At 30.3% G+C, this 18,281-nt stretch overlaps 1 protein-coding gene across 2 annotated transcripts in view; it reads right to left on the bottom strand.

The window, feature by feature from the left end:
- LOC129232198 (ATP-dependent 6-phosphofructokinase-like) overlaps nt 1–18,281 on the bottom strand; it is a 122,037-nt gene that overhangs the window by 86,826 nt on the left and 16,930 nt on the right. For both annotated transcript variants that reach the window (XM_054866436.1, XM_054866438.1), the window contains exons 5-7: nt 14,697–14,886; nt 11,123–11,288; nt 10,909–10,953 (exon numbers count right to left, since the gene is read on the bottom strand). In XM_054866436.1, coding sequence (XP_054722411.1) covers nt 10,909–10,953; nt 11,123–11,288; nt 14,697–14,886 — 401 coding nt within the window. The remainder of the gene's footprint in view (nt 1–10,908; nt 10,954–11,122; nt 11,289–14,696; nt 14,887–18,281) is intronic.

The raw sequence follows: 18,281 nt of genomic DNA, 5'->3' as shown, positions 1-18,281 counted from the left end.
TGTCAATATATCAGCAAAATAAAAGTCAAGAATTAAATATTGTGAGTTATCGAGGTCATTTGGTAAAATTGAAAAATGCTCTTATTTCATTTTATCAGTAACGTAAGAAAGGAGAATGTGTCAAGTCCAGACTTCTAGAGTGACACTCAAAATCAATTAAGTAGTGCCAACAAAGTATAAGTGCCTGTAAAATTAACTCCTATAATGAAAATTAAGTTTTTCTCTTTTGTTTAAAAGAAGTTTTTCACCATCTAAATCTAAGTTTTTCTCTTTTGTTTAAAAGAAATTTTTCATCATCTAAATCAATTTTATGTACATGTATGTATGTCTATATAAAATTTTAATCAAATTATGACTGCATCTGTGTGTTTACATTTTCAAGTAGCCAGGTTGCACTTCAATGAAATATTTATTGTCAGGAAAGGATTAAAAACTTGAAGGTTGAATTCCTTCAACTTTTTAAATCCTTTCTTGCAGCAAATATTTGTAAAAACCATAAAAATGTTTGGAATGACAAATTGGCTCGGTAAAGGAATGAAACAATAAATAATTCTTAGTAATATTCCATTTTCAAATGAGCCAAATTATTAATCTAAACCAGTTTTTTTTAATTTTTTTGTTCAATTTTCAAATGGTGTGTATGTATATGCTTTTTATTTACTTATTTTTTAAAAAGTAGCGAAGTAGCGACTACTTTTCAAAAGTAGTTTGTAGTTGCTACATTTAAAAAAAAGTTATTGTAGTTAACTACATTTGTAATAAAGTAGTTGTAGTTCGCTACAAAAAAAAAAAAAAAGTTTTTCCAACCACTGTTTTAGACAGATTTTACTATATAGCTTTTTGATTTAGAGGGACAAATACCAAAATGAAAACTTTTTTTTAATAAGGTTTTCTTTTTAAAAATGCTAATTAAGTACTTAATACTATGAATAACCTTGATAAGGAATGCTCCCTATAGTCCTGTTTCAACTTTTCCAAGGAAACACTTATGGATTCCACAAGTTTTACCACAAAACTTGATAGCATATTGTTGCTTTAAATTCTGCTGTTCTATTTTCATAACATAGAATAGAAGCACAACAACTGATAGAGCTCTTAAAATTATATGGTGGCTGTATGGAGCTGAGCATTTGACAGAGCATTCAGAAGGGATAAACACTCCTGCTCAGGCAAGCAAAACAGCACAACATTACTAGATTACTCAATGTTGTCAGTTTCATTATTTTTTTAACTCGTTTCATGTACAAAAAAAAAATATTCTTGGTTATTTTTAAATTTAAACTGGGTGAAACTACTCTTACATTCTGAAAAAGTATTTGTGATTCACATCTGTATTTGGAGTATTAATTTCACAAGGGCAATGGCAAATTGGGGATAAGGGGGGGGGGAGGATTAGGGAAGGGCAATAGTTTCAATAATTAAGAAGGTGGGAATAGTTGCTAAAGTTTGAAGAAAACAAGAAGTTCCGTCTAGAACTATACGAGCCTACTTTCCCGTATACCCATACTACTTTCTAGTACCTGATCAATATTCTCAAAAATAGCTAAAATTGCAAATTGTTTCAAACATATTTTTGCTAATTTCTAGGAATAAAGTATTCCTCACAAATCTAAAAAAAAAAAAAAAAAAGCAGCGCCTTTTAAACAAAGCAGCTAATACACTCTTTTCCCTTAAAAAAAATTCTTTAACAGTTTTCAAAACGAAAAAATAATAATTAAAATTAATAAGCTTATTAAAATAAATACATCATATCAAAAAAAAATCGTTTCTTTTTCCCCTGTTGCCAAAAATAATTTTTTAAATTAATTAATGCATTTACCAAAATAAATAAAAACAATAAAATGTCAACTTAAAGAAATACTTTTCATTGTCAAAAAAAAAAAAATCGTCTGCGCATATAGTTACGTAGAAACATAAATGACTTTGAGTTTATTCGTCCAAAACTGAATACCTAAATTAAAATTTTAGCGTGAAAATAAAAACAAATCATATCGACAATAATTATTTCACAGTGAAAACCATAGCTGCGGAGTTGGAGTCGGAGTCAATCACTTGTCCTCCATGTATAAATTTTTGCCAAAGATATGAAGTCAGAGTCGAAGTCGGGGAGTCGGAGTCTGATTAATTGTCGGGCACAGGAGTCGGAGTCAGGTGCCTCTAAATTCTCAGAGTCGGAGTCTGGAGTTTGGCGTCAATAGCTATTTCCAACAAAATTTGTTTGAAATAAATCTGCTTTCAAGTACGGAATCTACATTGACTTTCAGTTTCCCCGTAGGCGCTAATGTTAAGTTTTTTTGAACTGTTCAAAATTGAACAAAAAATAGTTCAAATCAAAAAGTGAAATATGGGACTGAGGTGTCCTCGCCAAGATCTTTCGAACAAAAAAAAGTTTGTTTGAATCGGACTATTCATTCAAAAGTTATTAGGGGGGGACAGACAGACAGACCGACAGACATTTTTCCCCATCTCAATACCCTACTTTCCAATTTTTAATTTTTCGATATTTATTTAATTATCTTATTTATTTTTGATTTTTTTTTTTGTTTTTTGCAACATTTTTAAGATGCATTAAGCCTTCTTTCATGCTTTTTTCTTCCTTTTCCGACTTTTACTGGGAAAGTAGGCTAAAAAGGTCAAACATTATTATATTTTTTAACGGGAAATGATACTTGTTTTGAGAATATTTGATAAAGAATTTTTGTATATATTAATCTTACTTAGAACACAATAAACTAATAAATTTCAACAACCCAAGGTTGCCACTAAAGAAATTACAGTTGAAATAAAAATATAAATTAATATTATAAATAAATATAAAAATAAATATTAGTTTGCTCCAATGAAGTCTTTAAAATATAAAATAATTCAGTAAATTACCGCCCATTAGCAGGGCTAAAGCAGAAAACATGAAATACACCGCCAGCTCAGTCATTTCCAGCTGAGGATTGCAGTTTCGTGCTTATTAGCACTCTTCAGCTCGGCATAGGAAAGTGACTGAGCTGTATTTCATGTATAAAATAATGTTTGTTGCGATATTTAAAATGAATAAAAAACATTAAAGTTAAACTGAAATTTGTGTAGCTTTATACCTTTTAGAAGCATAGAGTAAACACCTGCTGCAATCCTTGATAACAAAAATTTTAATTCATCAGAAACAAATTTTTTATTTTTTTATTTTTTGAAGACACTTTTTAAAGCAAGAAATGTATTACAGAGATAGAGTAACTAGCTAGTTGAATCAAAGTGGCAAATTTATCTTATCTGTTTATATAATAACTAGTGGTACCCGCACGGCTTTGCCCGTAGTTGAAAATTAAAAGGTCATTCAGTTTGCCTGTATATTTACAAATAATGGATGGCGAATGATAATTTCGTAATTTACTTGTCCATCTTATGATAATTTTGCTCCGGAAAATGTTCTTAAAATTGAAATAGGAAAAGAACAAAATCGAATTTTCGAAAAAGTGCTTCGAGGTGCACACTCCTATGCTACAAACTAACTTTGTACCAAATTTCATTAAAATCGACCGAATGGTCCAGGCGCTATGCGCGTCACAAAGATCCTGACAGAGAGACTTTGAGCTTTATTATTAGTAAAGATAAAGATGGGAAAAAAAGGATTTCATTCCTTTATTCATTTAAAAAAATCATTTCTTATCATTACAAATAATATTCAAAAAATCTCACCAAAATTCGATCAAACGCTGAAGGACTGCCTCCTCTTTGAACATGACCCAGGACAGTAACTCTTGTATCTTGTTGAAGGTTATCGACAATAATCTGAAATCCACAGCACTAGGGTCAGCAAAGGAAAGCTTTGAAAAGGCTACACAGTAAAAAAGACTAATGTGGACAGCACATGACATCCTTGTATTCTTAATAATTATGTACATATAGTCAACTCTCGATATCTCGAAGTCTTAAAACTCGAAGATTTCTTTGCCTTGAAGTTTTCATTGGGTCCCAAAATTATCATTGTTTTTCAATGCTAAGTTGTCTTTATATCTTGAGGGTAACTACTTTTACGTCGAAGCTCTTTTGAAAGTTTTGTTTACATTTCATGCATGAAAATTCAGCAAAACACGTACGAAATAAAATGTTTCTTTTTCCTTTTACACAGTGCTTTGCTTTATCAGTTTGCATGCAAGAGAGATTAATTCATTTACAAAAGGCTATAGGGCAACTTAACGGTACTTCTCCCCAGGGCGACCGAGAGGGGGGGGAGCAGGAGCAAAATCCGTGCGATACCCCCCAAAGCAGAATACTACTAAATTTGCGACATGCATCGCAGAACAGATGCCTGACCTGCAGAACAATTTTGTTCAAATGAGAAAGAAACTGACAAATGTTCTGCAGAAATTCTAGAAAAATTTGCTGAATTTCTGCATAAACTACAAAATTCTGTAGAATTTCTAGAATTTCTAAACTACAAAATTCTGTAGAACTGCACTGAAGAAAGTGCAGATTTTCTACAAATATCTTCTAACTAAAGAATAGCTATGCAGAATTTCAGTAGATCTCTTCAAATTGGAAGAAAATCTTGCAAATTACGCTTATTCGGCGGAAAGTCCGCGCAAAATGTCGGAATTTTTTGCGCTTTTTGCAGAAACTTTGAACTTAAAGAAATCTGCAAAATTTCTGAAACATTAAGACATTTGTAGATAATCATCTTTGACTGCCTGCACCTCCTTAATTGCCATACGGGATTAGATTTTTCCGGCTTTTACCGGAATTTTAGCTTTTTATGTTTGATTTGTAAAGTTCCTCCTTTTTTCACTTTTTCAGACCTCAAAGCGATCCTATATTTCTTATAAATCTGAAAGGATTCTGATTTTTCATGCACTTTTGGTTCCCTTTTCCCTATTTTTCCTTAATCGATCATCGTCCAACAATTTCTGCCATAAATGTATATTTCGGAAACATGCCAACATTAAAACATGTGTCTCGCCAAAAATTGCATGTCTTGCATGAGATTTCAATCCTTTTTTATCCTGAATATATTTAAACTATTTTGAAAATTTTTAGGAATTTTATGCTGTTGTAACTCGATTCATTTAACACATTATTTTAGTAATTAATTCCTTTATTAACATTATTTTAACTGCATATTCATACTATGTAAAATTAACCGAAATTTTTTTTTCATTATCAACTTATTTATAACCTTTCTATGTGCACAATGCTAGAAGTACTTGCAGAACAATTTTGGGCGAATGATTTTAGATTGCAGAACATCACAAAGTTTTCTGCTTTAGGTGCGATACTTGTAATGAATCTCCAGCCCCTCCAAACAAATATGTTACCCTCTTACTCTCTCTTGTTATATATACATTTGAAAAAAATTGAATGACTTCAAGAATTTTGAAATTGCAAGGTCGAGATGTTTGTTTAATGTTAGAGTGGTTAGTTTTTTTTAAAATTTAACCAGCTTTTTTTATTTATTTTTTTACGAAGAAAACTACCAAATACGATTTTGTTTCTCCACTGTACACTGACCAATGGTATGAAGCCTAAGATTACTATGAAGCAGATGTCGCGGTATAGAAGGCGCACTTGAGATTACTGAAACGTAAATAAGAGGTGAGGGCAGTCAATAGGATTTTTTTTTTAAATTAGTTGGAGGAGGGCCCGCAAGTTATTATTTTGCTCTGGGGCTTGGGTTAAGCCTGTTTCTCTCCCCTCCCCCCCCCCCCCCACTTTCTCCCATATTCTGCAAGATGAGCGTTACTGCTGTGTCCTTTTCCTACAGATGTTAATGAGGAATCGGTACAGTATTGCTAGATTAAGTGAAAAGTAGCTCATTCGGCTACATTTTGCTACATCTAGCGTTCTGAAACTTTATTGAGTAGCAGCTGGCTATTTTTGGGTGACTTGAAATTTTGTCAAAATTTGAAAATATGTCTCTTTATCTGGATGCCATAAATAATTGCGCTTTTATGATAAAATAATGTTTGAAAGTAATGTGATCAAGAGAGATTGGACGACCTTGAATTACCTCAGGCTTTTTATTTTCTTAACATTTTGGGCTCCTGAAAACATAGCAACCCTTTTTGGCCATTTCCTATTCAGACTTCAGGATTGAGATTTGGTTGTGTGGTGTTTAATTAGAATGATGCAGGGTTGGTAAAATAAACGTTTTTTTTTTTTTTTTTCAAAAAAGAACGATTTTTTTGGTTTAAAACAGGTTTTTTTGGTTTAAAACAGGTTTTTTTGGTTTAAACCGGGTTTTTTCTGGTTTAAATACTATTTGCGAGAAAAACAATTAATTTTCGGAAGGTAATTAAGGTTCCATGTAATTAACAGTTATTCAATAGTCACATTATACCTAATTTCTTGATTAATTAAAGAGATAAGAACAAAATCTTGTAACTAAATTAAATAATTAAAATAGCTTTCTGCGGGGAAATATTGATTGAAATGTTTGACTTGATTAACATATTAGTATGCATGTATATATAGAGCCTTTATGATACGAAATACTTCAAGAAGTGGTTGTGATGCGGGTTAAGATAAAATATAATGAAGATCCAAGAAAAAAACTTTATAAAACCAACATAATATGAATAAGTATTGAATAAAGGTAAAAGTTATATTTTTCAGCATAATCTTTTCAAAAGAACAATTTTCATATTTTTTCTTACTGATCTTATATAATGCTGATTTTTATATACACAATGTCGCAAATATTGAACTAAAGCAAAATGTACAACAGTACATGATTGAACAGTCAAAAAATCGATTGCTGTTGTACTGACAAAGTTTTTAAAAAAAGTGCTGCTCTATATTCGACTCCGTTCTTATTTTGGGAAGACTTGGAAAAGATATCGACTATCGCTAAAACAAAGAACCAAATCAAAAATACAAAAATTGGTGTAACATGGCTTAAATTACAGCTTATTTACTGGCATACATGTTGCATCCAGCATTGAAGTTTAAAAAATATTAAATGCAAACTCTTTAGAACAAATAAATGTGTAGCAAATTCTATTTCAAGAAATTTTTTTGCCAAAAACATTATATCTTCTGCAACAGTGACTAAGTGTTGGAAGAGCCAGGAAAAAGAATTTGAAAAATGCAATGCAACCGTCTTTAAAAGTCTTCAACATTACTAAAACCAGCTTCAGAAAAGTGCAGTGCATATATTTTCGTCATTTAGATATCCTTCATAACTCAAAAATTGATTAGGCTCTGGAAAAGCTTCAAAACTTGCTTTTCGTTCAAAGTACTAAATAACATAAAAATAATATTAATTTATAACGTAAAAGTTGTTATATATTTATGTATATGTTATTGTAGTGTAAAGTTGATTTTATGTAATTGTAAAAAGATTTATACACATATTTCTGAAATGAGTTGAGTACATTACATATACAGGGTGTCCGAAAAGTCCTTGACACATAACAATGATATTTTAGGTTAAATGTGTCAAGGACTTTTTGGACACCCTGTATATTTATTTATAAATGTAATTTTACAGTTTTTGTTTGTAACAGATTAAAAATATTTTGCTTTAAACCAAAAGAACCGTTGTTTTCTCCAACAGTCTTTAGAAAAAATTCATTTTGTTGAAAGCCTTGAACAAAAAGATTAGCTTTGAAGCTTTTTCCAATCCTAATTTGTTTCTTATTCAATATGTGTGGGGAAATCAATGTAAACCTGTAAAATAAATTTTTTTTGGCTTTTTTTTTTAAAAAACCATTAAAAAAAACAGCATGGTTTTTTTAAAAAAACCAATTGATTTAAACCAATGTGGTTTAAACCAAACAACCCTGGAATAATGTCAAGACGAAGATTGAATACCTTAGTTTGAAACAGAAAGACTTAAGTCCAATAAAGAAAAAAAAATGTTAACAAAGATAACTTCCTCTTTTTAATTAAGTATGTTAACAAAATGTATTCTCTGTGAAAATATTTTCGTACTGTACTAGTTACTCTTTTTGTTCTAAACTATGATTGCTATCTAACATACACAGTTTCTGAAGAAAAAAAAGGCATTATTCTTGAAAAGTCTGGGAGGGGAACTTCCGATAACTCGAAGCTTTCAGCCGTTCCCTTGTGACTTCGAGGTATCAAGAGTTGACTGTACTTTCAATTATAAAAATTTTCCAGTTGTAACAATAATGGTTTTCAGTGAAAAAAATAATAATGACATTAAGAATTTTTTCACAATTACATATATATGAAAAAAAAAACTGCGAGCAATGAAGTAATAAGAGATAGGGGTAATACAGTATAGGGGGTGCAGTAATAGTATTGGGAGGTCTGCATCTAAATAGCCCATTCACCAAGTGACATGAAATATTCACTTAACCATAAAGAAGGATTAGATAAAAGGCTTGGAAAAATACACTGTTCTCAAAAAATGAACTAAATTTATACATGATTTAGTCAAAAGATTTCAACAAAGCCCATGGAAGTACATTTTATTTTCATCTAGTCAATAAAAGAACATCGACATTTTCAGCACCATTACTAAATCATTTTGTGGTACAATCATTTAGAAATTTAATCTTAAAAAAAAACTGAAAAACAAAAACATTTTTTTTGTCAAAAGAAAAAAAAAAAGAATAGTTCATTAGCAGTTTCTATTTGAAGAAAAGTACATACTGTTTTCACCAGTTCAGCAGTAATAGCTTTGCCTTCTCTATCCATAGCACCTTCAGCAACTAGAATAATGTTTAATCTTTGACCAGTTTCGCGTTCCTGAAAAAAAAGACTGAATTTGAAAATAAAACTTTTATAGAAATAAAGTTTATCATTAAAGTAATCTCTACATAGTTTAAAGTGAAGAAACTGTGTGTTTGAAAGCACAAAACTAGAGAACTACTCAGCCGATTTTGTTAAAATTTTCCCAGTTTGCCTCTTTGAGTCCTCAGAAAGGTTTGGAGACTGGTTTGGAAAAAGTTTGATAAGTAGTTCTTTTTACTTCCTTTTCCAAAAAAGGAAGCATTGTATCGCGAAAAAAAGTTCACTCAAAATTTGGCCTTAAATTCACTCTTGCTTACCCCCGAATTAATATTGAGTTTTTTTGTTTTCAACCCAACCACATGCGGATAAGTGCCTAAGAACATATAAACACCAGAAATATCCTTTTTGACATTCCCCGAGTTAAGTACAACAACTTTTTTCTTGATGTCCGTATGTATGTATATGTGTGTAAGTATGTATGTCCCATAACTCAAGAACGGTATGTCCTAGAAAGTTGAAATTTGGTACATAGACTCCTAGTGGGGTATGGTTGTGCACCTCCCCTTTTGGTTGCATTCGGATGTTTCTAAAGGGGTCTTTTGCCCCTTTTTGGGGGGAAATCATTGTTAATTTCAATGTAAACTCAAATGGGGTTATAATTTGGCAAACATTTGGCAATATATTGCCAGTCTTTTGGTCGCCAAATTTTGTCGCCAACTTGGCGACAAATTTGGCGATTTTTTTAAAATATAAATTTGGTTTTAATTTGGCCATTGTTGGTGATATTTAGAGAGTAAACTATTGAATCACATTAAAATTGCCAATAATGGGGAAATGACATTAAATTGGAGTAAAAGGAAGTCATATGATGAACACATCAGCTTGTTTTATTCCAATTTAAGATGCAATTTTCTCATGAATTCCCATGTATAGGGGTAAAAAAACTTACATATGTTAATATTGTCTGCCCATTGAGAAAACATTTGTTTTTCTTCATACAATGCAAGTTTCTCCAATTCGCTAAAGTAATTACTGTGGGAGTTTGCGTTTTTAACTATTTTTTCTAGGCTTTGCTCGATTCTTGTGGTACTAATTTCTTCATTGAAATCATCAATAAAAACAATCAATAAAAGCAATGTCCTACAGTTTTCTTTCTTACACTATTAAAAAAACTACTTTTGTTATCCCAGATCAAATCTGATTTACCGTCGAAAAGCAAAACTTTTCATCTCAACCAGAAAAAAATTTAAAAATGCTTTAACTTTTATTTTTTGCAAGCGCTGCTTTTTGCACACTATGGGGAACATAGAGCCTTTCTTTTTTCTTTTGAGTGTTATTTTAAGTAAATAAACAAAGCCTGCGGTTTTTTGCATGAATTTAGTTCTTGTTAGGGATTGATGGTTAGGTTTGGTAGATAGAGATAGATATTGAGTGGGCAAAAAATATTTTTTTACATAGAAAAGGATTGTTAATTACAATCAGAGGTAGATATGCAATGCATGGATCGTATAGATAGATAGATAGACAGGTAGACAAATATAGAGATTGATACAATAGATGGACAGTAAGAAATAGACATGCCAGTCATTTAAGGAACTTCAACGGGGGATCAATACGCCCCCCCCCCACACACAACTTTGAAAAAACAATGCTTTCACATAAAAGTGGAAGTGCTTGTTGTTATTTCCGACAAAATTTGCATGAAGAATATGCTCTTTGTGTCTCCCTCACCCCCCTTCTTTTAAAAATATTCCAAAGGACGGAACTGGAGATAGATCTAGAAAATATTTCATTCAACACAAAATTTATTTAAGGAGCCGCCGTAGTCGGCAACCCTGGCGTATTTAATATGGCTAGTATTTAATACCCTGGCAAGTATTTATTATAAAACTAATTATAGATTCCTATGCTTGCATATGTTACTTTAAAATCTCCTTTTAAAATTGATTTTATGTTATAGGTTCACACCACCTTTTTTTTTTAAGTTCATGACACCCCCCTCTCCTCCCTCCAAAAAAAGAAAAAAAAACTTACCATTTTAAGTTTTTCACACATAGTTTCAGGCCAGTTAGATTCAGGTGGCCACTCAGGTATGAAAACAAAATCTGCTTCACTTGCCAGAGCACCAACAAGAGCTAAATAGCTAAACAAAATAAATATGAAGCTGTTTAAATGCTCTGTACCAAATAAAGTGATTGAATACAATAAAATGTTACTTACCCGCAATGTCTCCCCATTACTTCCAGAATAAATGTTCGCTGATGACTAAGATTAAAAAAATTAATAAAAAAATTAATACAACAAAAAATAGACAACATTATACAAACAGATATTTACCAAAAATATGATTTAGGGTCACATTCAGAACAAAGAAAAACATAACTCAGATGCAATTTCAATGCATTCCATAAAACTCAATAATTTTATCACTGACCTTGATGCAGTGGTAACAATTGCATCTATAGCTTCAATAATTCGGTGAAGAGCAGAATCAGTGCCGATTGTCATATCAGTACCACAGAAATCATTATCAATAGAGCCAACCATTCCAACAATATTTAGTGAATTACACTGCTTTTTCATTTCTCCAGTTATTTGCCCTGAAACATGTTGAATTATTTTTTTTTTCAAAAACAACCACCATTTCACATGGATATCACTCTTAAAAAATTGTAAGGCTATTTTTTGCTGACAGTTATTATGGTCTACAGTGTTGCTTTTGTATATCAGAAAAAACATCATTAAATAATACACTAATACAACACTATAAAATACCTTTAGTATTTAAGTACAGTAGAACATCGCTTATCCCGCCCTCAATTATCCATATCAAATTTTTAACCTTTTAAAAGAGATTATGTTCACATAGATATTAAAAAATTTTAAAGCAAGAACATAACTAAAAGTGCACTAAACATTCGCTGTTTATTTTAATCAATAAAAAATATAGAGATCGATAACAAATAAAACCATGCTGCATTCAAACCCCACAAGTATTTAAAACAGAAAACAGCGGACCCATTCCTTGGCAAGAAACGGTGTGAAAAATTTATATATTTTTTAATGTGTTTTAATGTGTGTTTTATTGCCATTTAAAAATATAAAGTTTGAATTAAGTATTGAAAAAAAAAAAAAAACATGAAAATATACAAAGTTGTGTTGTAAGAAAATATCAGGAAGGTTCTTTTGCAAGAGTTCCTTTTTGTGCTTTTCAAGAAAAACGAATTGAACACTGAAAGTTTATGAACTTTAGTTTAAAGAAAAAAAAAAGACCTTAACTTTGACATTCCAAAATCTGACAGGATCTGATATTTGGTAATTTTTGGCAATATTATTTTTAAATGTAAAACAAATGATGCAATTTTTATGATATAAAATGTTTTACTAGAGACAAATGTGCTAAAATTAAATGTAAAAAACTAGTTTCAAAAATGACAATAAACAGTCTTCATTCTTGTGTACGGGAAGTGCTATTTTTCTCGATTGTGACAATAAGTGACAATTGTTGTTTTGATACAAAATTGATACTCCCCCCCCCCCTTAAAAAAATGCTACTAAATTTCATGTAATCAAGTTATATTTAGATATTTTTTTTAAAAAAAAGTCAGTGCCCCTGCAATAGATTGTACACAAGATTTGCAAATCCAGAGTTCACATTTCCTGCATTTCTCATTCAGTTGTGACTTTAAATAAATGTCTTCAATTTACTAAGTACATACACAAAATAAAAATTTTTATTTGAATCAGTTTCAATTCATCAGTGTTTATTTTTCAAAGTTGAAGCAAAATTAGGATACTATTCGATCCAATTTTCAATCATTGTTCATAAAAAATTTACAGAATAATTTGCAAGATGTATAAAGTCATGTGGTGTAACGGGACATTTGGAGTAGTTTGGTCAGCAGATTTGGTTTCATAAATACAAATAAAACAAGCAATTTAATTTTTGATAGCAACAGTAAAGATTTGGCATTAGAATTACATAGAACATTAAAAGTTAGTCATTTGAAATAAAATAATTGAAGATATGCAATAAAATGTTTGTGACAGAACAAGACTCTTAGGAATTCCGTTCGGTCACAGGATTTTATTGCTTATTGTTCCATTATTTTCTTCAAAATGATTAACTTTTAATGTTATACAGAGTTCTTAAACAAATCATTAGTGTTGCTATCAAAAATAAGATTTCTAGCTTGCTTTATAAGTATTTATGAACCAAAATCTACATACACACTTACCTTCAAATGTCCTGTTCCGTAACATGGAATGTCCCTCCTTCAATTTTGAAACTTGTTTTTTGTACTAAAGTGCTGAGCTTATAAACAAGTATAGAAAAAACAGTGAATATTTCATTGAGAGCTTTTGATCCGAAAATTAGTGAATTCTGATTTTAGGAATGGTAGTGGTCTTGTGGTTGCAGAATTAGAGGTACTGTACTAAATAAAAAATAATTGTGAGCTAATTTGGTCAAAATGTATTAACAAAACAATAATTTTACTGATGAATATCGCTAAATTCCATCGTTGGACTTCGGAACTTTGTATAGGATCTATTCTTGGAGTTTGTAACTTCAACAAATAAAATAACAAAAATAATGCCTTTTGATTGAAGGAAAAAATTTCTTCATATTTTTTAAAGACAGAATTCTGTCCTCAGAACAGAGAAGTGGCACCCATGCATTATACACATGCAAATACAAAATAAATTTACAAAAATTTAAAAACATTTTGCGTAAAACTCACACAATAGTTTTAAGTACAAAATGTTACAATTTTACAGCTGATTTTACTATGCATATGGAAATTGGAAGAAATTCTAAACCACAGTGTTACTTACATCTAATCTAATTGTTAATATAATGCTGCTTTTAGGACTTTGAACAATTTACAACACAAAATATTGCTTTAAATGTTTACAGTCAGCTTTTTTTTTTTTAAAGCAAATCTCAATACTTTCTGTATTACTCTAATGTTGAATTATGCTGCTTTAAATTTATCCATCATACACATTCCTTAAAATTATCTAAAAAGAACTTTCTATTCATATTATTAAAATATGAAATTAAGAAGAAAAATATATAGAATTAACATTGTGCAACAACAAAGTCATTTGTTTTTATGCTACAATTGTTGACAAACTATTTTTTTTTTTTTTTTGGGTGACTACATTCAATATATTACTTAGAACTTATTTCAGAAAAGTAAAAAACAAACAATAATAATAATAAAGAAGGAAATTTGAATAATGATATTTGACTGCAACCCCAGGATGCACACATGTATGGATCACCGTCGCAAGTAAATGTGAGATATTTAACTTGGAGATAGACAAAATAGATATTTTAGTTGTCTGTCAAACATTCATTCAAGCGCGAATGAAATGGGAAATTTAGGTCAAACTTGAGTGGAATATATTTTGTGACCATAATACTTCCTGTACTTTGTACTACAAGGATTTTTTTTTTTTTTTTTTTTTAAAGTTTTTTTTCCCCGTTGGTAATCTTGTTTTGAGAGGGAAGGGAAAGGTTAGGTTCTGAAGGCATGATGCATTTCACTGAAAATGATTGAAAAAATGTCCTTAAAAATGCTTTAAAAATGAAATTTAGGCTAATTTAGTGGCACTAATTTTCACTAGAAATTAAAGTGCCAATAAACTCCTACCCTTCTTCTTCAAACTCCTCTTTTTTTTAGTTATAATAATGCATTAAGACAAAAAATCAAAACCTTCGCAGCAAAAAACGATTTGTGTCTGTTTTGAAGCAGCAATTTTGCAATGTTTTTCAAATTTTGAAATATACTAGTTCCAAAAAATCCTAAAGTTATGAAAAAAAAATAGGTGTATATTTTAGTGAGTTAGTGTTTTAAAAATGTAGGAATTAATATATTAAAAGTCCTCTAATGAAAATAAAACACAAAATTTTGCATGCTTGCAGAGCAATCATTTTAAAATATCATATAGCTCAATTCCACAGAAAATTGCAATAAAGACCAAACAGAAAGAATATATACCACTCGTGACTAGATCATCTAGCAGAGTAGACCAGTCCTGTCGAAACTGGTTTGCTCCAGTTAAACTGCCATCTCCACCAATCACAACTAAATTAGTAATACCATTTCGTACAAGATTAAGAGCAGCTTTTAATCGCCCTTCTCGTTCCCTGAAATCTGAACATCTTGCACTGCCAATAACAGTTCCACCCTAAAGGAGAAAAAAAAAAGAGATTAGAAAACAAATTTGTTACACATAGTTGAATCTGCATTTTGTTTGTAAATTACAATTTAAAAAAAATAATATAAAAAAAATTAATCACTTAGTTTGTATTACCACATTTTACAGTTGTAAATAAAAACTCATTACGTTTATATAACCACTTTAGCATTCATACTTGTTGATTTGCAAATAGATACATAGCCCTACTTTGCATGGTAAACCGTGCAAATAAAATTTATGTCAAGTGATGCACGTTCAACAATCAGGCTTTAACAAAAAAATATTTAAAAAATCTATAAAATTGATGGGAAAATAACTGAACAAGAAAATTTTTAACTCCAACAAAACAAAACAAACAAAAACTCTTGCTTTTGTTTAAAACAAAAGCAAGTTTATTTAAATTTGCTGTTTCAACAAAATCTTGCTGTTTTAAACGAAAGCAAGAACTTAATTTGTTCACAGTCAATACAAAAACAAAAATTGTAACAAGCTTTTCTTCTCAAACATTTTATTCATGCTAATTGAAACTGAGCTCGAGGCAAAAGATGAAGTTCCAATTTGAAATTGATGCTCCATTATACTTAAAAATGCTTGTAACTTTTCATCTGGTCACTTTACAGAATTGTTTTTTTTTTTTTTTTGAAATTTGAAAGAAGTAAATCTACTTCGCTTATTCATTATTATTATTATTATTTTTCAGGCTTTTGAATGAGATTAAACTCAGGACAAGTGGTTAATTATTTCGGGTAGAAAGAGCAATTTAATGCCTTTTAGGACATGCTAATTGAAACTGAGCTCGAGGCAAAAGATGAAGTTCCAATTTGAAATTGATGCTCCATTATACTTAAAAATGCTTGTAACTTTTCATCTGGTCACTTTACAGAATTGTTTTTTTTTTTTTTTTTGAAATTTGAAAGAAGTAAATCTACTTCGCTTATTCATTATTATTATTATTATTTTTCAGGCTTTTGAATGAGATTAAACTCAGGACAAGTGGTTAATTATTTCGGGTAGAAAGAGCAATTTAATGCCTTTTAGGATTTTAAAATAGAAATTCAAACTTTTTGGTACTTTTTTGACGCTCAAAAATTCCCCTATGTTCCTTCTCAGGTGCCCAAGAACCTCCCTGCCAAATTTTGTAGAGAAACTGGATTTGTACAGGGAACACACAGAATCTTTGCTTTTATTTATCTAGATTCAATAAATTCATTTCACTCAATTAGGGTACCTGATAATTTAAATATCATGCCAATACAAACAAGTTCCACCATCAACCTAAACAGTTAGAATTTTTAACGCAAAACTAATTCTTCTATCTAAAACTGTTGAGATAGAAGATTAATTATATGTGCTTGAACTCAAAAGAATTCATGTTTTCAAAACCAAACTGTTTCAGTAGAACTTTTAAAAACTTCAAAATCAAAATATTGAAAGAAAATATCTTTTATCCTTTATTGTACTAATTGCTAGACAGTGTATTAGATACAGTTATGGTCTTACAGATTCTTGATAAATAATAAGTATTATCAGATGTTTTTAAAAAATAGTTTTCTATAAATATTTAATTTTCCCATCACATATTTAGTACTGCATGTTTAACAATAAAAGGTAATATTTAGCAATTTCATACCAAAAAATGACAAATTCAATGATGACCAAATTTATGTGATTAACTAGCAGTAACCGCACAGGGATGCCTGTGCTAAAAATTTAATGGAAGTCCATTGAAAAAAAAATGATGCCCCCTCCTCCTCTGATGTGAAATAATCATTTTTCTTTGTACAAAATGCGTGCACACCTTTTCAAAAAAAAAAACTATTAAAGTTTCTTTGGAACTTAAAACTTTTCGTCGAATCATTAAATTAGATTTACAGTTGCTTTAAAACTCTATTTAGCGAGTGAAGCGGTTTTTACTGCAATATAAAATATTTCGCCAAACAAACAAAAAAGACATTAAATAATAGCTTTTAAATGTAAAAATAAGTCCGCAGCTCAATTGTTTATCGGCAAATTTGCCCAGCAACCACGCTATCATAATCCATTTGTATAACGAAAAAAAAAACATGGAACATTCAAAAATCATTGTCAGAAAAAAAGAAGAAAGTTTCGTACATTTCACTTGGATAAAAACAAATCAAAAGTTTCTTTTCTTTCAAAACAAATCGCCAAAACAATGAATTACATTTACGGTTGCCTTAAAACAATAATCCTAGACTGAACTGCACAGCGTCTAACGCGCCAAGCGACCACGCTACCGGAACCCAGCCCTTTTGCGAGTGAAGCAAATGTTTTTTCTTTAGCAATAATAAATGTTTTTCCAAACAAACAAAAAAGTATAAAATCACATGAACAGTAGCTTTCAAATCTTTATATATTAAGAGCTGCGTTGCCCGGTCTACCTTGAGAATAAAAATTGTGTCAAGTAACATATATTCAACAATCAGGCTTAAATAAAAGAAAAAAAACACCTTGCAAAATTAGCCTTGCAAGCAATGTCGACAGATATTAAAATACTTTTAAGAAATTAAAATGCGAAAGATGGATTTTAAAAGCGTAACCATGGAAACACGAAATAAAATAAGTTTAAGAAATTAAATGCAAAATAAGGAAAGAAACATTGGAAGCATAACCGTGGAAACGCAAAAATAAAATGGTTGACAACCTGAATCAAAATGTATTTGTAACTTTGTATGAATTTGTAACTTTTTTTCCTTTGAAGATAGAAGCTAAGTTTCAACCATAGGTCGACAGAGATCTGGAGTAAAAAATGTTGCTTTTGCCAATGGTGTCAAATAGAAAACTGTGGGACAATTCCTTCACTTTTTATTTATAGATTTATTGAAGAAAGTAGTACATAAATTTCAGCTAAGTCTAAAAACATTCAAGCTAAAAACGCAAATTACTCCCACCCTAATTAAGTTAGAGCATTGAAACGAATGGTTTAGAACACGGAAAATTTTACCCTTTTCAACGATATATAATATTAATGTGTGCAAGTAATTTTTCACTCCCATATTCGGGAATTTATGAAATTTGGGCCTAAGTTGGAATAAAAAAATAACTATTTATCGAATTTTTTTCGAATTATAGCCTATGTCACTCAGTAAGAAAGCACCTTTCATATAGTGAAGGAATTTTTCAAATAGACGCAGTAATTCCGGAGATATATATCCTCTAACATATAAACACACAAAAATTGGCCCTCTCTCTTTATCATATTAGTAAAAATTAAATAAAATGTTTTCATAGGCATGCATGCTTTTAGTCTGTTTTATTTGCATTACTTCTTTAGGTTTGGGATTAAATTTGATATGCACAAAGTAGAGAATTTTAGGTTTGTGCCCAATTTCAGAAATACTGACTTTGTGGCACTTCGGCAGAGT

Source organism: Uloborus diversus, chromosome 1, assembly GCF_026930045.1.
Source record: "Uloborus diversus isolate 005 chromosome 1, Udiv.v.3.1, whole genome shotgun sequence".
NCBI classification, from domain to species: Eukaryota; Metazoa; Arthropoda; class Arachnida; order Araneae; family Uloboridae; genus Uloborus; species Uloborus diversus.
This window is presented reverse-complemented; position numbering and strand designations above follow the sequence as displayed.